Source organism: Symphodus melops, assembly GCF_947650265.1.
Source record: "Symphodus melops genome assembly, chromosome: 22".
Classification (NCBI taxonomy): domain Eukaryota; kingdom Metazoa; phylum Chordata; class Actinopteri; order Labriformes; family Labridae; genus Symphodus; species Symphodus melops.
This window is the reverse complement of record NC_136712.1, coordinates 858,133-879,464: the sequence shown is the minus strand read 5'-3', so window position 1 is coordinate 879,464 and position 21,332 is coordinate 858,133. Positions and strand designations below refer to the sequence as shown.

The following is a 21,332-nucleotide window of genomic DNA, read 5'->3' as shown; positions in this document are numbered from 1 at the left end:
AAACTGGGTCCCCTGAAAAACCTGGGGGGAAGGGGGGATGGTGGTCTATTGGAGACCCCTCACCGCCCCCCATTTACAGAGAAGAACCAGCAGAAGAAGCACGTTTAAAGGGGGCTAAAGACTGCAGGGTCCTGAGGGGTTCATGCACCCCCCCCTGCCCCCCCCCCCCTGCCCCCCCTCCAGAGGAAAACCATAAAAATACAAATCCAGAGAACATGGAGGGATGGCGTGAGGACACAAACCGCAGAGAGAGAGAGAGTTTTATTTTCATCACAAACTGGGCCGACGACTCCGAGTTGAAAGTTTGACACAGGAGGGAAAACATCTGAAATCCGTTACCACGACAACGGAGATCTCACTTCTACCGTCGTATACGTGCCGAAGACGACCACGCGAGACGAGAGAATCACGCTGTACGGAGCTGACCGGCGGTTTATTTTGAAGGCCGACAGCAGGAAGTCTCAGTGCTGAGTCGTTCACACACACACACACACACACACACACACACACACACACACACACACACACACACACACACACACACACACACACACACACACACACACACACACACACACACACACACACACACACACACACACACACACACACACACACACACACACACACACACACACACACACACACACACACCTCAATCTTGTCGGTCTTGGCGTCCCCCCAGTAGATCTTTCTCTCGTCGTAGTCGAGGGCGAGACCGTTGGGCCAGCCGAGCGACGTGTTCACCATCACCAGGCGCTCCATCCCGTCCAGATCGGCTCGCTCGATCTTCGGCACCTCGCCCCAGTCCGTCCAGTACATGTAGCTGAAACCAGAACTTAACGTCAGACGGAGAACATGGCATGGAAATCCACTGATCTCTGATTGGTCGGCTGGTCGACTCACCCGGCCACGGGATCCAGGACGATGGCTCGCGGCTCGTCCAGGTCTTCAGAGATCAGGATCTTGCGCATGGTGCCGTTGAGCCGCGTCACCTCGATGCGATCCGTCCCCGTGTCCGTCCAGTACAGGTTCCTGGCGATCCAGTCCACCGCGATGCCGTCCGGGTGGTTCACCTGAGACGTGACCACGAACTCCGCCTCGCTGCCGTCGAGCAGCGAGCGGCGGATGGCTTTGACGTCGTCATCCGTCCAGTAGATGTATCCCTCCACCGGGTCGTAGTCGATGGCGATGGCGTGCCGGATGTCATCCACCTGCAGGATGATGTCCGTGAAGTCCGGCATGTCCAGAGAGATCCGCCGCAGGTCGGTCCGCCTCGCCAGCAGCAGCATCTGAGTCGCACCTGAACGCAGAGGTCACAGATTTAAAGGGACAGTTCACATTTAAAGTGACAGTCCACATTTAAAGGGACAGTCCACATTTAAAGTGACAGGCCACATTTAAAGAGACAGGCCACATTTAAAGAGACAGGCCACATTTAAAGAGACAGTCCACATTTAAAGAGACAGTCCACATTTAAAGAGACAGTCCACATTTAAAGAGACAGTCCACATTTAAAGGGACAGTCCACATTTAAAGAGACAGTCCACATTTAAAAGGGACAGTTCACATTTAAAGGGACAGATCACATTTAAAGAGACAGTCCTCATTTAAAGAGACAGATCACATTTAAAGAGACAGTCCACATTTAAAGAGACAGTCCTCATTTAAAGAGACAGTCCTCATTTAAAGGGACAGTTCATCCTAAAGAACTGAACACGCAGACGCTTAGTGCTGCTGTCAGACATTTTGTGCCAGTTTTTTGTTCTTATAACCTTTTTATACTTACTTTTACTATACCGTTTTAAACTTTATTTAAATCTCAAGCCTGAACAAACTGAGGTCAAAGGTCACGTAAAGCCCGACTGTCAGAACCGGCTTCCATCAACATATTATAATGACTGAAAACGTGTTGGGATTGAGTTCTGTAAAGCGATTGCTTGTTGCTGCTCTGCGAAGTTTCCGTTTATGCAGATTTAACCTTTGACCCTTTTCCCTCACGCCTCATTTGTTCTCCGAGTTTACGCCAAACTGTCTCTCCGCGGTTTTCAGAACAAAAGCAACAAATGAGCTAAATGTCTTCATCCCAACACGAACACTTTTTCTGCTGCAGTCCAACAGTAAACATGAGCTGCAGGTCAGACGGCGACCACTTTCCCTCTGTGGGTTGAAGGAAGGAGAGAGAGAGCGAGCGAGCGAGCGAGGGAGAGAGAGCGAGCACGCTGTGGTGAAATGGTCAAACCCCCCGGCGGTGAAAGGAGACTTTGTCTGCGGGGGGAACACGTGACCACCGACCCCTCCCTGCAGGCCGGAGTACTGAACCAAGAAATGTAAATAAAAGAGATGGGGGGGGGGGGGGCTGCCATTCTAACAGCCCGCTAAGGGGGGGGGGGGGGGTTACCGTGGCAACTACAGGTCAGCCAGACACAACACAACCTTCAGCTGCTCGGGAAACACGGTGGAGCACGCAGGTGTTTGAGTCTAAACCACGTCTGAATTCTCTTCCGGGGCAGGCCCCGCTGGGATGAGACCCCGGGTCGGACCCGGACCTGGTCTGGAAACGCCTCGGGATCCCCCCCAGGAAGAGGCGGGTAGGCGTTTGGGGTCTGGGTCGACCTCGGACGAGTACGGGCCAAGGTGTCCGTTATCAGGAACGAACGGACGAGGTGCCCAAAGGGTCGGGTCCGGTTGCTATGGTTACCGATCTTAGACGCACAGAGAAGCGCCTGCACTCATTGCATTGGAACATGAACGCACCAATCAGTGTTGAGCATTCGCCCGAGGTGATTTTCTTTCTGTTTTCCGGAATAAGATGTGTGTGTCTGTGCGTGTGAGCGTCAGTGTGTGTGAGCGTCAGTGTGTGTGTGTGTGTGTGTCCTCACCGTCTCTGCAGGTCTTTCCGTCCTCCAGCAGCTGGACTCCGGTGGGACAGGCGCACTGGAAGAACGGCTTCATCGGGGAGAGGAGACACAGGTGGGAACATCCTCCGTTCTTCACCGAGCACGGACTGCTCGCCTCTGGAACACACACACACACACACACACACACACACACACACACACACACACACACACACACACACACACACACACACACACACACACACACACACACACACACACACACACACACACACACACACACACACACACACACACACACACACACACACACACACACACACACACACACACGTTTAAACCAGGAGAGGGGCGGAGCTCTGATCCTCTTATTAAACTTTAAAAAAACATCAGAATCAAAGAGGATCGTTTGATTCTGTGACGACGACGAGGCGAGGACAGAGGAGGGAGGAGGAAGGAGACGAGGACAGAGGAGAGAGGAGGAAGGAGACGAGGACAGAGGAGGGAGGAGGAAGGAGACGAGGACAGAGGAGGGAGGAGGAAGGAGACGAGGACAGAGGAGGGAGGAAAGGAGACGAGGACAGAGGAGGGAGGAGGAAGGAGACGAGGACAGAGGAGGGAGGAGGAAGGAGACGAGGACAGAGGAGGGAGGAGGAAGGAGACGAGGACAGAGGAGAGAGGAGGAAGGAGACGAGGACAGAGGAGGGAGGAGGAAGGAGACGAGGACAGAGGAGGGAGGAGGAAGGAGACGAGGACAGAGGAGGGAGGAGGAAGGAGACGAGGACAGAGGAGAGAGGAGGAAGGAGACGAGGACAGAGGAGGGAGGAGGAAGGAGACGAGGACAGAGGAGGGAGGAGGAAGGAGACGAGGACAGAGGAGGGAGGAAAGGAGACGAGGACAGAGGAGGGAGGAAAGGAGACGAGGACAGAGGAGGAAGGAGACGAGGACAGAGGAGGAAGGAGGAAGGAGACGAGGACAGAGGAGGGAGGAGGAAGGAGACGAGGACAGAGGAGGGAGGAGACGAGGACAGAGGAGGAAGGAAAGGAGACGAGGACAGAGGAGGAAGGAAAGGAGACGAGGACAGAGGAGGGAGGAGACGAGGACAGAGGAGGAAGGAAAGGAGACGAGGACAGAGGAGGAAGGAAAGGAGACGAGGACAGAGGAGGGAGGAGACGAGGACAGAGGAGGGAGGAGGAAGGAGACGAGGACAGAGGAGGGAGGAGACGAGGACAGAGGAGGAAGGAGGAAGGAGACGAGGACAGAGGAGGGAGGAGACGAGGACAGAGGAGGGAGGAGGAAGGAGACGAGGACAGAGGAGGAAGGAGGAAGGAGACGAGGACAGAGGAGGGAGGAGGGAGGAGGAAGGAGACGAGGACAGAGGAGGGAGGAGACGAGGAAAGAGGAGGGAGGAGACGAGGACAGAGGAGGGAGGAGGAAGGAGACGAGGACAGAGGAGGAAGGAGACGAGGACAGAGGAGGGAGGAGACGAGGACAGAGGAGAGAGGAGACGAGGAGGGAGGAAAGGAGACGAGGACAGAGGAGGGAGGAGGAAGGAGACGAGGACAGAGGAGGGAGGAGGAAGGAGACGAGGACAGAGGAGGGAGGAGACGAGGACAGAGGAGGGAGGAGAGGAGGACAGAGGAGGAAGGAGGAAGGAGACGAGGACAGAGGAGGGAGGAGACGAGGACAGAGGAGGGAGGAGACGAGGACAGAGGAGGAAGGAGGAAGGAGACGAGGACAGAGGAGGGAGGAGACGAGGACAGAGGAGGGAGGAGACGAGGACAGAGGAGGAAGGAGGAAGGAGACGAGGACAGAGGAGGGAGGAGACGAGGACAGAGGAGGGAGGAGACGAGGACAGAGGAGGAAGGAGACGAGGACAGAGGAGGAAGGAGACGAGGACAGAGGAGGGAGGAGACGAGGACAGAGGAGGGAGGAGACGAGGACAGAGGAGGGAGGAGACGAGGAAGGAGACGAGGACAGAGGAGGGAGGAGACGAGGACAGAGGAGGGAGGAGACGAGGACAGAGGAGGGAGGAGACGAGGAGCCGCTCCTGATCATTTCACAGAAGTTCGGCTGTTTTGTTTGAGATTCTGAGAAACGAGTTTTAAAAATGAAGAACGAGTTCGTCTCCAGTTTCAAACTAAACATTTCTTCTTTCTGTCAACAAATATTTCAAAACTCAAACCGCCGATGAAGATCAGGAGTCCTCCGAGGTTTTGGCCTCGTCGGCTGTGGCCGTGAGTCAGAACGCGGGATGTGTGTGTGCGAACAACATCAGCGGCGTTCAAACACACGCCACCGCAGAGTCCACGGGGAGCCACGGTAACGGGAAGGTCACTCCAGGTCAGACACCATATATTTAAGAACGTGTTTTAACGCCGTTAAATCGGAGAGACGGGACAGTGCGGATTCGAACCCGGGTCGTCCGCTTTGAGGACGCCAAGTGTTGGATTTACGCCAGACTCTGGATGGCGTTCGAGGCCACGCCTCTCGGGAGAGAGAGAGAAACTCACGGCTGTTCTGCCTCTTGGCGCTGAAGACGTGGATGTCCATCGGGGAGAAGATGTCGGAGTGGACGATGCGTTGGTCGGCGCCGGTCTGCTTCCTGCACGAGTGTATGGAGTGCGTGTTCCAGTCGGTCCAGAACAGCGTGTCCTCGTAGAGCGTGAGGGCGAACGGGTGAGGCAGCTCGCCCTTCACCACCGACTCCCTGAAAACACAGTAAGAACACTTTGACCTTTTCAGGGTTGATCCGCACGACCTCGTGCGGGTCAGCTCGTGGTCACGTACCGGTTGGATCCGTCCAGGTCGCAGCGGTGGATGAAGTTGTGTTTGGCGTCGGCCCAGTACAGCTTCTGCTGGTCGTAGTCCAGCGTCAGACCGTTGGGCCAGTAGATCTCTCTGTCGATGATCATCGAGCGGTTCGTCCCGTCCATCCCCGCTCGCTCGATCTTCGGGACCTCGCCCCAGTCCGTCCAGTACATGAACCTGAGGAAGACCGCTGTTAGTCGCCACGGCAACCACAATGACATCACAACATGACAACAGACCCCCGGGGCTAAGCTCCAGGTGGAGACACACCAGGGTCAGACCTCTGAACCTGAACCCCCCAGAGAGACCCTGACCCGACAAGACCCGAGCTGCAGAGAAAACAGGACCCGAACACACACACACACACACACACACACACACACCTCTCTTTGTGTTTGCTACCTGGTGCATTAATCATCCGGGCTGAACCGAGTCCAGCGCGGCGTTCCAGCGTGGATTTAGAGAGACTCTGCAGACTGAACGGGACCGCTCTGAGCGCGTGCAGAATAAACGCCGACCTTTAGAAGACGTCTGAGAGAGTCAGAAGACTCTGAAATGATCCAAAACTGACCGACTCGCTTTCATTAAGTCATTTCTAGCTCCGCCCTCTCCACCTTCCTCGCTACTCGGACACAGCAGGTGGCGGCGTTCCTTCCTCGTCCGGCACGCCGCTAACACGCACGCTCTCAGAGTCAGAACTGTACGGCTCAAACCTGAACGACAAACTGCAGCGAACACACACACACACACACTCTCTTCCTGAGTGACAGCAGGGAAGTGAAACAGCCGCAGAACCACAACAAGTCTTTATCAACCAATCACAGCTCAGCAGTGAAGGAGCCTCAAACACTCTGCTGAGGTGGAAGTGTAAATCAGAGCACACACACACACAAAGTTCACACACTCACACATCAAAGGAACACGCAGGTTAAAAACTTCACCCCCCCAGTTATCCAATCACAGCTGCACACACGGATGGCTCCGCCCCCTGAGGAAGGCAACCGTCTGTGCAGCCAATCAGCCGCTCTCTTCCGTCTCCACACTGATGACGGCGCGTTTGTTTGGACGTCGCTTTTATCAAAGTTTCAATCCACAAACGGGTCAGAACAACACGCACGCACTCCGAGCGCCATGGAGACCCCGTGTGACAGCGAGCGGCTCGCTCCCACTTTTATCTCCTGACGGCGAGCGAGCGGCATCAAACGCGGAGGAGGAAGAAAGACGAGGACGCATTTAAATAAAACTCATGAATACATTACTGACGCTTTTATCTGAGGCCGAGTGGATCGTCTGACTGAGCCATGCAGAGCTGGCTAAACACTGAAGCTACAGTGTCCACCACATGTGTGAGAGGAGGGGGCGGAGCCAGACAGCTCTCTGTGATGATTAGAGTTTAGACTGCAGTACTCATTTTAAACACTAGGGGGGTTTTCAGTTTGTTTTCAGAAAAGTTTCTGAATATTCAGAGAGCGTCTGTGATGATCTCTCTCTCTCTCCCCCCCCCCTCTCTCTCTCCCTCTCTCTCTCTCCCCCCCCCCCTCTCTCTCTCTCTCTCTTTTTCTCCTCATTCAAACATTCCTGAGCTGCCGACAGCGAGCCGCTCGTCCTCACAACACTGAGCCTGTTGTTCTGTTTCCAGGAGGAGCCGCGCAGACCTCCTGAAACCAGATCTGATCCTGGACCAGCCAAGGACAAAAGGAGCGGAGACTCCCACTCTCCCCTCGTGGACGAGTCAGAGCGGACGGCTGAGTTTTTAACCCACGAACGTCCAGCGCACCCCGAGAGCGATCCTCGCTCAGCTTTTCATAAAACGTCCTGCACGGCGAGCGGCTCGTCCTGAAATGTAGCGGGAACGTCCAGAAGACGAAGTCAGCTAAAATAAACAAGTGAACATTCACATGTTCAGACCGACTCTGCTGATTTATAAAGCAGCTTAGCTTAGCTTAGCACAAAGTAGCTTTTAGCAATGTTTGACTTTGTTTCCGCCTTCGAACACGGAGCACGACGGACGGAACGATTCACCATTTATTTTCCCTTCCTTTGATTTTTATCCCATGAAAACACAGATTCACCATCTTTTTTTTCCCCCCTCGGTTGCCGTGGTAACGAGTGCCGATGTGAGCCATGACACCTTTGAAATCGGCCTCCGCGGTTCATCTTCACGTCCCTACGGAGCACGCAGACGCCCCGTTTCAACCGAGTGGTCCGGGTCAGTTTGGACCCTTTTATTTTATCTGAAGCTGGGAATGGATCAGAACCGTCCTTCTGCTAAGGTACCGATCCGGCCCTGAAGGGTTCTTCGTTGAACTTAAATCAATAGCGCCAGCAGAAACAGAACCGTCCATTCTTTATCAACAATCTTAGCCCCGCCCCCCGTCCCGCCCACACTCACCCTCGTTCGGGGTCCAGAGCGATGGCCCTCGGCTGGTCCAGCTCCTGCCAGAACAGAACTTTCCTCAGAGAGCCGTCCAGCTCGGCCACCTCGATGCGATTGGTCTCTGAGTCCGTCCAGTAAAGTTTACTTCCTAACCAATCACAGGCCAGCCCGTCCGGGGACACCAGCCCCGGCACAACAATCTGAATGGCGCTGGCCCCTGATTGGTTGAACGCGGTACGTTTGATGGCCTCCTCGCTCACGTCGCTCCAGTATATGAGACCCTGCGAGTAGACGTAGTCCACCGCGGCGGCGTCCTCCAGCCCTCCCACCACCACCGTGGCGTTGGCCTTCTCGTGCGCCGCGTCCACGAGCCGGAGGTCCCGCCGGTTTGCATACAGAAGCAGCGGCACGCCTGGGAGGAACAAAAAAAAAACACAGGACATGACTTAAACAGAAGCTCAACGTCCAATCAGAGAGGAGGATTCAGCAGAGATTCAAAAAGATCAAAGATTTGAAAAACACAAAAATATAAAGTTGTTTAAAAACTCCTAAAATCACATTTAAGTCATTAAAACATTTTAAACACTTTGAAATGTTTCCTCTGGTTTGTTTAATCTCTTCATCCTGCAGCAGAGTCAGAAAACATTCTCCTTTAAAAGCAGAAAATAAATTAAAACATTTAAAACATGTTAAAAAAAGAAGAAGCTTAAAATAAATTGGAACTGAGTTTTTTTAAAAAGCACAAAATAAACTTCATAAATTCACTAAAAGGAGTTTTTCTTGTTGATCTTGGAGGAGATGATCGTGTTCGACCGGCAGCTGATGAGCGTCGGCGGGCTGAAGTCTCAGGACAGAAGTGACCCCCCCCCCTTCCCCCCTTCCCCCCCCCGCCTTTGAAGTTAAAAAAAATAAGCTCTCTGCTCGTGGTGTTAACTCGACGTGTCGGCAGGACTCTGGACTTCCTCTCTGCAGGATCCTGGCTCTGAGCCGAACCCACAACCCGACTGATCCACGCCGGAGAGGAGGTCACAGAACCCCCCCCCCCCCACACAGGGGGAATTTCCTTCTGCAAATATTTACTACAAGCGAACCTCCTCAGACGTACGAGCTGAACTCTGCAGGAGGACACGAGAGGAGGGAGAAAACCTGTCAGCTGTTTTATTCACAATCAATCAGGAAATGAGTCTGATCGTCCATCTTTTAAGGCTTCATGATGACATCAGAGCTGCAAGGCTTCATGGGGAAACAGGAAGTCTTCCTCTAATCACTAATCATTAATGATTCAGTGGTTAAGTCTGATATTAAAAACCATAATATTCTCGAGCAGACTTTTTGATCCCGTAGATGGCGCCGTTCTTCCTCTAAAACAGCTTTTATACACAAGGGGAGGAGCCGGCCGTCCCGTCCATGTAAACACAGCTCTGACAACAACACAGCCAGCAGGACTCCAGCTTCTCCCTCACTGGAGACAGTCAGGACTCTGAGACGCATTTACACAGGACACACTGGAGCTATCTGCAAGTATTGTTGTAGCGGCGCTCTGCCCAGCGGCGCTCTGCCCAGGTACTCGCAGACGCAGAGCGTTCTAATGGCGTGCACAACAAATGCTCCAATCCCCTGCTGGTCATGCAGGTCTGATGTCATGCACTTACGTACGCCATGTTGAAGGCGTTTGTATACTCGGGGTCAAATGTTACCCTAAGTGCACCTGCCTGTCTGAAGGTGTCACTGTGAAACGTCACCATCATTATTTAACCCCTTCAGGTGACAAAGATCGTTTATTGGAAACTGATGAAAAATTAGGAGACATTTTTAAAAGATGTTTTTTTCCTTTTCCCTTATTTTCCAGGACCCTGTATTGGCTTAATTGAGTTTAAAACTGAACTCTATAAGGTCTGTGCGTTTATTAATGTGTCATAAATCCGAATATTACAAAGATAAAAGAATAAAACTGAATCAAAAAACAATAATTTAAGTTTTGTTCAGATCTGGATGTGTAACAAAGTCCAGCATGTACTAAGACTTTGTGATTTAAAATAGAACATTTGTATTATTTTGCGAGTAGTTTAATTATGTATTTGTGCAGCTAATGAGAAGCTAACTAGCTGCTAACTTAGCATCTGTTGTGCTAAACGCTTCCTAGAGTCGATCCCAGACAGTTTTAAGTTACTAAATCAGTAGTTAGCGAGGTAACATCCACTGGAAACTAAGTTAAAATAATAAATCTACTCTGGGAGTATATTGTAGCCGGGGTGGAGATGATATGTGGGGCATTTTTCCAGCTAAACACAGGCTGTTTGCGGTTTCTTTCTCCGCAGCTTCCAGCAGCAAACAGGCGGAGAGGCGCCGCACGTATAGCAGCCTGGCTAACGCTGCGTTCACGAGTCGGGGAAATAATCAGATACGCGAATTTTACGCTTGTAAATTCAAGTTAAGTTCAAATTCAACCTTTCCTCAAGGCTGAACATGAACTCATGCTCGCCGAGTTCACAGTGTATATTGTGTTACAAAGAAATAAGGTGGACTTCAGCCTATATTCACTCACTCGTTAAACGTTTTATAAACTCTCTGATTGTATTACACGTTGTGCTCATTTGTCTAATGTCTAATATGACATTACATTGTGTTAACATGTTGCTAATAACACATTATGGCTGAAATATATTCTGAGGCAATTAATGTTTATTTTTTAGTGTCTTCACTTGATTTGACAACAAAGTTCAGCGAAAGGACTTCAAAAAGTGAGAAAACCGAGCATCCGAAGCGAACCTGAATGCACCTCGGATGCAACGTTAGCTCCGCTCGGGAGAAATCTACCCCGGGAATGAGGGCCCCTCGCGCGGATACAGCATCGAAAATCACCCCTTAAAACTGATTTTAACAACTCTCAACAACACTTTTAAACATCTACAGATGACACGTGAACGAAAAGAGCCGCAGATGTGTGGATTTTTCGTAAAACTCACCTCGTATGAGCAAACAAAAACTACACAACAACAGGCTCCGCAGCACGACACCCATCTTTCTCCCGTTTCTTTGGCCCTGCCGCCTCGCGCGCGCCGCTCAGCGCAGGACTCCCATCGCTGCGGCCGCTTCCTCTGCACAAACTACTAATGATATCCCGACAGTGATTCAGGCTGAGCTCGAGCTGCACAACGCGCTAAATGATCCCCAAGTCCATCCTGGCTGCGGCTAACTGCGTTGGATCAACTCTCCCGTGTCTCACATTGTCCTGCAGGAGATCCGTCGTCTCCTTCCGCTGTGAGGAAGCTGCTGCTGCCCCCCCTCCCCCTGTTCCTCCCCTCCTCCTCCTATTCCTCCTATTCCCCCCCCCCCCCCCTCCTCCCCCTCCTCCCCCTCCGCCGTAGTGATGGGAAGCTCGGCTCATTGTAGTGATGGACTCATTTGGCTTAGTCTTAGAAGATTTTCTTTTACTTGGAGAATTAGCATGCCTGATTGTTTCAGAGTCAGGACGGAGGAGTTGGAAATCAAGCAGGGAGAGATCATGGAGAATGATGTGCAGGTCGGATTTGAACCCCCAACCACCTGCCTTCGTACATGAGGCGCTCAGTGACCACCAGCTGACCGCACTTCTAAAAAAAATGTTGAAATGTAAAGATAAAAGCTGAGAAACTAAAGCTGATAACATAGAATCTCAAAATAAAGTTAAAATGTCATATAAGTGTATTTGGATTAAATTCCTGGAATAAGGACTTTATTCCCGATAATCAGTCAGAATAAAGTTAGAACGCTCACGCTCCTAATTATGGATAACACGTCTCTTATCCTCCCTAACATGTTTACATTTGACTTCATATCTGTCTGAGCGTGTGACAAATATAAATGTATAATCTTGGATGAGTAATCAAAAATTGAACCACCTTTCAGCTTGAGCCAATTAGAAACAGGCTCTTGGGATTTTTTTTTTTTTTAACCTTCTGGGAGGTTTTTTTTTTTTTTTTAAATGTGGGAGTCAGATACTTTAAAGAGAGTCGGTTCAAAGAGCAGACTCGTCCACGGACTGCCCTTCACTCTTCCAGCGGCTCCTCGGCTCCTCCTTCGTCCTCCTCGGCTCCTCTGCTTTCTATTGTTGTTCTGATTTCATGCTCTCGAGCCAAAGATAATGTTACAACACGGAAAACGCCCCGCCGCCTGCACGTTACACCGCCGCTGCTAAATACAAGAAACACACACACACACACACACACACAGGCGAGCTGTTGTGTGGAGAAACACACACATTCCTGCGGGACTAGTTTATCACACACACACACACACACACACACACACACACACACACACACACACACACACACACAGCAGTATCGTGAAAGTATTTCTACACAAAGGACGAACTCTGCTTCTCATAACAAGTTAAAATGCTGTTTATCTACTTCAATGCTTTATATTCTGTTAAATATTAACTTATAATGTTGTAAAAAGTGGGAAAAGTTACCTCTGGATTTTAGGAAAATGTGGATATTAAATGTATAGCTACATTTCTAATTGTGTCCTGACATTATTTATAAATGTTTAAAAGCAGCGTTCTTCCATTTTAACTCACATTTGATAAGAATATATTTGTAATTTTATTTCAGTAAGATATCTTTTTTTTGGCTTTAATTCAATGCATCAAGATATTTGAACAGTTTTTTTTTTTAGGAAAATAAGTTGACGTTTCTTTTTTTAAATATATATATATACTTTATTAATCCCGCGAGGGGAAATTCGTTTTTTTCACTCTGCATTAATGGAGAGGTCTCAGAGTGAGCGGGCTGCCCACAGAGGGCGCTCCAGAGCAGTTTTTTTGGGGTTCGGTGCCTTGCTCAGGGGCACTTCGGCAGTGCTCAGGAGATGGACTGGCACCTCTCCAGCTACCAGACCAGTTTCCGGACTTGATCCGTGCCGGGACTTGAACCGGCAACCCTCCGGTTCCCAACCCAAGTCCCTACAGACTGAGCTACTGCCGCCCCAAGTTTTTTTTTTTTTTTTTTTTTTTTTTTTAAATATTTTTTTAATATATATCTCATTCAAATTGTTTGTTTTGAAACTACGACGCTGGTTAATCCATGATGAGGTTTATGTCTGCTCCAGGCTCCCGTATAATTCAAATAAACTCCAAAATGAGTTTGTAGGAAAAATAACATCAAACTTGTGTAAGAACATTTTACTGACAGAACTCTGTAAAACCAACGCAAAATTCAAAAATCACATTTTTTTTAATGCTTATAAGAACAAAACATCAAAGTCCAAACTTATGCAAAAGCATCACTTCACAAAACGAGACCAAACTATTTCCATCCATGTAACTAATCAGACATTGTAATAAAAGATTAAAGCAAGAGAAGTGAAAACAAGTCAAAAGAAGTGCAGCTGCAGGCGTTCATCAGGCTGCTGCTGCCCCCTAGTGGCGGTCTGACGCTGCAGCAGCTTCAGTCTGCACCCCTTAAAACATCCAATACAAACTTACTGATTATTATTATAGGAAAATAGTGCGCGGCCAGTGTACTCTTACCTATGAAAAACAATCTAATATTCAAAAAGAAGCATATCATATTTATCAAAAAACACAGGACACAATAGTGCATTGATTTTCAGAGAATTGCATCCATCGTTTACATTTTGTTCCACGTGTGAAAGAAGAAAACATGTTAAGAAAAAAAGAAAACGACACAGTGAGAGAGTGAGTCTGACGTGTAGGCGGCGCGCGCGTGTTTCGAGATGCAGTCACAGGCTCGTATGGCTGAAGCAGGTGGAAGTAAAAATTCATGCAGGTGTACGTCTTATACACAAAGGGTTAACCCCCCCCCCCCCCCCCCCCCCCCATGGCAGAAAGAAGGCCTCGAACCACGCAGGGCCGAATGTACAGATGTGTGTCCGCTCGTACCATCCAGTGTTTCTCCACTTCAGAGGCTTCCTGAGATTCAGGGATAAAAATATTGCTGTTTGTTCTTTGACTCCGTCGGCAGCAGACGTTTAAGTTCACTTAAATAAATCGCACGGAGGTTCAAGAACGAGAACGAGATTACGACTGAACTCACTCCACGGCACAGATTCAGCTTCCAGCGACGTCCAGGAAAGTCAGAAACAAAATGCAGAAGGAAATTAAAACCAAAAAGGTCAATTGTGAGAAACTACGGAGGCACAAAGGCGCCGTGTAATAAAAAAAGTCATCCCGACGTCGATGTGTTCATGTTTGTATGAAATTATTTTAAAATAAAATAAAGAGTGTTTACAGTTATCATGTGCAAAGGTGTCTTCTTTGAGCCTGTCCTAAAAGCGCGCGACGCAAGCTAGCAACAAAATCCGCCCGATTCGACTGTTTCCTCGCTCGTTTTACAAAGTGGAGATAAAAGTGCACAAACAACATATCTGTGACTGAAACGTCGAGCTTGTGTCAACACCGGAGAGAAACGATATTCAGCTCACGGCGAGATGTTGATTGACGAGGCGGCGTCTCACGCTCGCCTTCTGTTAGGACAGAGTGTAAAATAAAACATTCACAGTTTTCTGCTCTGAATATTTCCTGACTTTTAAAATCACGTTCACGACTCTCATACAGCAGCTTCTCATGATTCATGTTTTTAAAGTGTTTTATAAGAAAACTGAACATCGAGTGATCTATAACAAAGTTTGAAAAATAATTTAATAATAATAATAATTCTAGTTTTGAGCTTCTCTGTCACTTTAGCAGGTCGCTCGTTCATCCTTTAATCATTTGATGACGTTTCTTGATTTGTCACCTTGTTGTTGTTTTTTTTTTAAATCCGAGATCTTTACATTTATCACTCACACCTGATGTTCCTCACAGACTGCCTGCCATGAAACAGGAACGATTTTAAAGCTTTTAAAAACACATTTTTATAAACTGCGTGTTTTTGTTCTCCTGTGATTGAAAAAATAAATAAAATAAAAGGCTCAAAGTACGGAAGCCTTAAGCGGACAAACATAAATACATAAAACTAAATTAACTGTTTCAAAAACTCGTGTTAGAATCCCGAGATAAAGCGAGAAACAAGTCAAGAACAGCTTGACATCACGAGAAAACAGATTACAATAAGTTGTTTGGATGTATGTCCACTCTGGGCTTCCGTACACAGAGCCCTGCAAACATGCATCCACACATTCTAATAGACCCCGTTTCCTCCGTGATAACAAACAAACAACAAACTGTTTTCTCAGAATCTCTTTCCCCGTAATAACCACTTCAGAAACCAGCGTTCTTAAAGCGAGATCACGAGAGACAAGTTACGGAGAAACAGATTTAAATAAAATATCTGGGTGCATGTCCGCCGAGGGCTTCCGTATGTCTGAGCGTCGTCGCCACACTGCGCTACTTTTCAGAGCGTCACGGGACTCAAGATGAAGGTTAAAGGTCAAACGCCAGTCAACGAGTGTTTTTCAGTAAAAATGAGAACAGGTTATTATTCCTTTAAATCCAATCATATGAACTCAACATCACTGCCAATGCGGGAAACCTCAGTGTCTGTCGAGTTAAAAAAAAAAAAAATCCAGTTGGCTGAATCTGAAAACAACTGTTTCAGTTAAAAGTCTTTAAACTCGTAAACACGACGATGTCGACGTTATTGAACTGTTCCAGAGCTGCGGTTATTGCAGAATAATGCACACACTCTGGCCAATCAGAATCGAGTTCTTGCTTTAGCCACGCCCCCTAAAGCAGTGAAGCAGACATTCCATTATTGTGTCACTTTGTGCTGTTTAAAAATCAAACGTTAACAATCGTATTCTTACTCATTGTGAGTTCTGCTTTTTGTCCTTTTGAGCTTCTGTAGTAAAAAAAAAAAAAAAAAAAAAACCTCAAAGACCCGCGGAGACGTTCGTCCCTCCTTATACCTCGTAGTGCAGGTCGTTCAGCTCCAGTCTCGTGTAATGGCGTCTGTCGAAGGACTCCATTGCTTTCCGTCCGCCAACCGCCAGAGCCAGCGTGAGCACGGCGAGCCCGAGCACCATGAACGCCACAACGCCACTCTTCAACGCCCCCCGCGCTGCCACCGCCTTCCCCCGGCTGATGCTTGAGTTCTGGAGGGCGGGGTCAGACTGCAGGGCGTGATCTGATTGATCGGCGCCTTTAGGGACGATGATTAGACTCACTGCTTGAGTCGCTCTGGTGGTTGGCGGCTCAGTGGTGGTCGTGGTTGTCGTTGCAGGTTTAGGAGTGGTCGTGGTTGGAGCTGGAGTGGTCGTGGTCGTAGTAGGACGGGTCGTAGTAGTCGTGGTTGTTGTTGGGGTCGCTGTGGTTGTTGTTGGAGTTGTGGTCGTGGTTGTCGTGGTCGTTGTGGTTGTGGTCGTGGTCGTACTTGTAGTTTCCGTGCGCGGCTGTAGTTTCTCAGTAGTTCTCGGTGCAGCCGTTACAACAGGAAGCAATGCGGTGGCGTTCTGAGGAGGCGGGGCGGAGGTCGTGGTGCTGACTGGGTGTGGTTTTGTTTTCTTGGGGGTTTTGTTTTGCTTCCTGTTGGGGTGGTTTGGTTTCCTCATGGTGGTCGTGGTCGTAGTGGTTGTCGTAGTAGGTGTAGTCGGAGCCGGTGTAGTCGTGGTCGTGGTCGTAGTTGGAGTCGTGGCGGTGGTGGGTGGTGGTTGAGTCACAGGAGACATGGTGGCGAGGATGATGATTGGTGGAGGTGGAGGTGGTGTGGTGGTGGGAGCCCGCACGGTGGTCGTGGTCGGTGTTGTTGTGGTTGTTGTTGTTGGAGCTGTGGTGCTCTGCGTGGTCGTGGTGGTCGTGGGTTGTGTGGTGGTGGTCGTTGGCGCGGTGGTGGTGGTGGTGGTGGTGGTGGTGGTGGAGGTGGTTGTCATGGCAGCAGGTCTCACCGTGGTTGGATGAATCAAACCTGTGCAGGAAAGAAGACAGAATGACGTTTCTTTACGACACCTGACGGCGAGTCGGAGGCGGCAAAATCAATCTGATTTGAGACCCGTCGAGGTCGACCTCCGTCTGTACGGACACGGCTCTGCGTGACGCTCGCTTCATTAGACCAGTGTCAACACAAACAGACGTGTCCCGTACTCGGGTATCGTGCCCGCTTGAAGAGGTGGTCAGAGACAAAAACGACACTTTAAGTCATTTAAACTCTGATATTTTTCAAAATAAGAGCCAGATTTAAAAAGGCAGACTTTCTTTATTGTCATTCAAACTTGAACTTTACAGCTCAGATAAGAATAAGATTTCACTGCATCGGCTCGTAGTGCAGGATCCAAAACAGCAGCAAGTATTTACATAAGGTGAGTAGTATTTACAAAATAATAATAAAAACTAAATCTGTGTGTGAAGTCACTATACAGAATGTTTTTAATGTGTGTTAGAAGGGATTCTTTTCACCTGTGAGCTGAAGTTCAGATGTGTTTACCTTTGTAGATGTCGTAGGTGTTGATGCCGTCCTGACCCTTCATCAGAGGACAGTCCTGCTCCGTCTGACAGTGAAACAGGAAGCAGTTATCTTCACCTGCGTGTTTGTTGCCGTTGAACACGGCCATGTTGCACTTAGCACCTTCAGAAACACACACACACACACACACACACATTATTACACATTAATGCTGTCAACATTTTCAACGCTTCCAATACGATATCGCCCGTCTTTAAAATGTGTGTTTCTTCTCAAGTCAAATATGGAACATGTTCATGATTTTAGATCGGGCTGCCTGCAAACAGAAGGAGAGCGGGACGCATCACTAACCAGGAGTCGTTCACCTTTACAGGTGCTCTCACCTGGTTTCACCTCCTCAGAGCAGCAGGCGAGCACGCAGTCCCTCTCAGAGCGAACGACGCGGGCGTCCATCACAGTGGTCGGTCTGCTGAGAGCCAGCCTGACGTTCACGATCACACTCTGGTGCTGTCTGGAGAAACACGTCTCCGCCTCCACGGCCGACACAGGAAGTGATGTCATCATGGTCAACGTCAGCAGAGCGACGAGGAGCAGCCGGAGCGTCCGCGAGTGTGAACAGGAAGCTGGAGGAGACATGTCTGCAGGCGTACGGTCTGTGACCAGGATCAGCTCAGAGTCCAACGAAGGAGGGCGGAGATCCACACGAATACACTGCAACACACACACACACACACACAACGGTACCCTCTTTAAACAGACTCTCTGCTTTACTACACGAGAAAATATTAAGTCAGCAATTCTTTAAAGGAGCAGTATGTAACTCTGACCCCTAGTGTTTAAAATGGGTACTGCAGTCTAAACTCTTATCACGATGTTTTAAACTGTTTTCATGGACCAGGATATTTCACACCGTGTCCAACAGCACATAAAGGTTAGATATCACGCAGCATCAGATTATTTTAAAAAATGCCAAATACAGAAGAGATGTATAATATTTATCATTAAGTGTAATTGCGCTCGATCAGCAGCTGTACACGATGTTCACAGAACATGTTTCTCTGATTGGACGGTCGGTGCGATGGCTCCGTCACTGCTGCTGATTCATCACCGACAAACAACAACATGATGAGGGTGTTCACGACACAGTTCGAGGAAGAGAAACTCAGAGTGATTGACAAATGACTTTTAAGACAACTTGCGACAAAGTCAGTCAATGTAAATCTGTGTCGTTATGTAACGTTACATAATCTGTTGTTCAACAGATCCGGAGACGTTCAGGAGGAACTTTTAAAGTGAACTCAAACTGCACCTCCTTTCATTCAACTTGGCTTCAGAAGTTTTTGAAAGCACACATCATTAAGACAAAGATTTTTTTTTTTAGGATTTTTTTGATTCTTCACACTTTGATCAGTGACAGTCTAGACTTTTTTTTTTTTTTTTTTTACACTTTCACTTCCTGTTCCTGTCGCCTCTGAGCCCCAGATCTGTCTCAGCTCGCAACGACAACAAAAAGAACACAATTAGAATTTAACACGAGGGAGAAAATAGAAATCTAAAAATGGAAACTTCTCCTCCGTCGCTGCCATTTTTAGATTTCTGCTCAAAGTGAACGAGGTCACTCTGGGTGATGATGATGGACACTTTAATGAGTCTGCACATTTCAGATGAAGTCTTTCAGAGTGTATTTAGAGGAGAAACTCACCAGGCCGACGATGTGAACAGTCCTCCATCAGACGCTCGGTGGGTCTCTGGGTCCACAGTCCACCCTGCAGGACTTTAGCCCGTCTCCTGAACAGGACAGGAGGAATTAGTTCACCATATCTGCTTTACAGCTGCAGCTATCTGACCCACTATCAGCACGCTGTCGTCTCAGGCTTTATACTGTTACAAAACAAACCGAATTGGAGACACATTAAGTGTTCTTAGTTTCATATGAGCAGATTTATCAGCGTCACATTTTCACTTTTGAGTAAAAGTAACACAAACTATTGTCATGTTATGAAAACCTTTAAATGACATCTCAGGTCAGTCATCTGGCCTGACATCTCACTAAGAACAGAACAGATTCTCTGTTTTTATCAGTGATCTTCCACTTATTGTTTCTGATTGTTCTTTACATCTATACGCCTCAGACTCACTTCAGGAGGCCGTGCATTAGCAAACAAGTTACAGCTCAATGAATCAAAAATCTCCTCTATGCTTTTTGGTGCAAAACAGAACCTGAAAATCTCAAGCTCTGGTTTTAACTTATATTTATGTTCCAGACATTGTTTCACATTGAATGCTAAAATGAAAATTGTCTCACTATTCATATTGGCGATAATATACCATAACCAAGAGACGAACAGGAAAAGAGGAGGCGTTCCTGGATGAAGGGTAAACCAAGAATAAGGAAAAAGACTTAAATCACGGTACGATATGTTGTGATATTCAAAGATGTGGAATGGAAAAGTCAATATTCAAAAACTTCGATCAGGTGTTTCACGAGGTCACAATGCTAAAACTTTTAACTTCAAATTGATTCTGATAAATTCAGACGTTATCAACACCTGTTTCAATTCTGCAGGTCTATGTCTGTACTTTACAACAAAACCATCAGTATTTTTCAACATTTACCTCATGTGTATGAAAACATCATGGAAATAATTTAGATAAATATTTATATTTTTTAATATAATAGTTAGTTTTGCCTTCTTCCTGTTCTTATTATTTCTGTTATTAATAGTATTAGTACTGCCGTCTTTCAAACTATTGAAACATGATAATTTCCCCCCAATGGCGAATCAATAAAGATGATTTTATCTAATTGATTATTATCTAATCTGAAATGACTAAGAGAAATGTAGAAGAGTTACAGTGACATCCAATCTGAAGCTGAGGGTTTCTATCTGAAGATAAAATAATAACCCTAACCCTATATTAAAGGATATAAATAATATAATAGTTACATAAAAACTGATCAAATTACCTGTAAAGACTCCTATCAGAAATAAAACGTTATTTAGTGAGAAACGGTTTTCCTTCTTCCACCTGCTGTATGCTACTAATACGTGTGGACTAGTTTTAATGGTGCTGGTGTTACTGGGTAACTGGGACATAATGTAACACGATGTGATTAAAACACAGTAACGTATATACCTTTATTCTCCCGCGAGGACACAGATTAACTCTGCCCGGCTTCCATCACCCTCCGTCGGTCAGTCGACAGCCTGATGAGTCGGTGTTTTGACAGGAACCAGGAGCCCAGTAGCACCAGCAGCAGGAGGAGGAGAGATCCCAGTTAAGTCCCAGTAGCCTATGCTGCTTCACCCATCCCAAGAGGACATGATGGATATAACAACCGTGTTTTTTTTCCGCCGTTAAATGTCCGTTAATCACCGCGTGCACGTCATCGCCGACCGTTAGATGTGGAGGGAAAAACGTTCACGCGACATGTTCTTCGCGGGTTTTTAAAACGTCGTTAGCGTCTCGAGCTCGATGAACTACATTACATGATGGCTGGTTTCTCTCTGGAGTCTGACCCATTTTAGTCTTTGTCCTCTGGAAGGGGGGAGGGATGGAGCCTGCGTCCCGAAAAAACACAGGACGAGCTCAAATACACGGATTTCAAAATCAACAGGCTGCGTAATATCATATTTAGAAGTCCGATAAAAAAATAATAATAAATACTCCGTGTTTTAAATATTCACATTTTAAAAAAAGAAAAATGGTATTTATATAAGCCGTTTATAGGCAGCAGCTTCGTCAATAATTTAACAAGCTGAACATGAACAATGCATTAAAGAAACACATCTTAAACAGACGTATTTTAAACAGTTAGCTTCGTTGCTAACTCATTAAACGTATGGAAGACCAATGGTGCCAAGGGAAAAACATTTATGCGTAAAAAATAAAACATTAAGTTAAAATCTTTCCTTTGGAAAACTATGATGAAAAACA

At 47.7% G+C, this 21,332-nt stretch overlaps 2 protein-coding genes across 4 annotated transcripts in view; both read right to left on the bottom strand.

Moving 5' to 3' along the window:
* lrp6 (low density lipoprotein receptor-related protein 6) overlaps positions 1–15,988 on the bottom strand; it is a 27,878-nt gene extending 11,890 nt beyond the window's left edge. For 2 of the 3 annotated variants that reach the window (XM_079334754.1, XM_079334755.1), the window contains exons 1-7: positions 11,016–11,335; positions 8,065–8,461; positions 5,652–5,849; positions 5,375–5,571; positions 2,883–3,017; positions 907–1,303; positions 655–826 (exon numbers count right to left, since the gene is read on the bottom strand). In XM_079334754.1, the coding sequence (XP_079190880.1) occupies positions 655–826; positions 907–1,303; positions 2,883–3,017; positions 5,375–5,571; positions 5,652–5,849; positions 8,065–8,461; positions 11,016–11,070 (1,551 nt within the window). In that variant the 5' untranslated portion in view covers positions 11,071–11,335. Of the gene's footprint in view, positions 1–654; positions 827–906; positions 1,304–2,882; positions 3,018–5,374; positions 5,572–5,651; positions 5,850–8,064; positions 8,462–11,015; positions 11,336–15,903 lie in introns of those variants that run through there. The other variant, XM_079334756.1, reaches the window with a different exon arrangement.
* Positions 15,747–21,332, bottom strand: mansc1 (MANSC domain containing 1). Its single transcript, XM_079334781.1, has 5 exons — positions 20,532–21,332; positions 19,096–19,181; positions 17,777–18,104; positions 17,415–17,555; positions 15,747–16,898 (listed from the first exon to the last, which is right to left on the bottom strand). The coding sequence occupies exons 3-5, from the start codon at positions 18,027–18,029 to the stop codon at positions 15,898–15,900; spliced, it is 1,395 nt and encodes a 464-aa protein (XP_079190907.1). The 5' UTR covers positions 18,030–18,104; positions 19,096–19,181; positions 20,532–21,332; the 3' UTR covers positions 15,747–15,897.

Bases quoted from the DNA above. Each gene is read 5' to 3' on its own strand.
- mansc1 (XM_079334781.1), bottom strand. From the start codon at position 18,029: ATGTCTCCTCCAGCTTCCTGTTCACACTCGCGGACGCTCCGGCTGCTC. The intron at 17,556-17,776 runs GTGAGAGCACCT...GTGTTTCTGAAG, and splicing joins CTCTGAGGAGGTGAAACCAG to GTGCTAAGTGCAACATGGCC. The intron at 16,899-17,414 runs GTAAACACATCT...TTTCCTGCACAG, and splicing joins CACCTACGACATCTACAAAG to GTTTGATTCATCCAACCACG.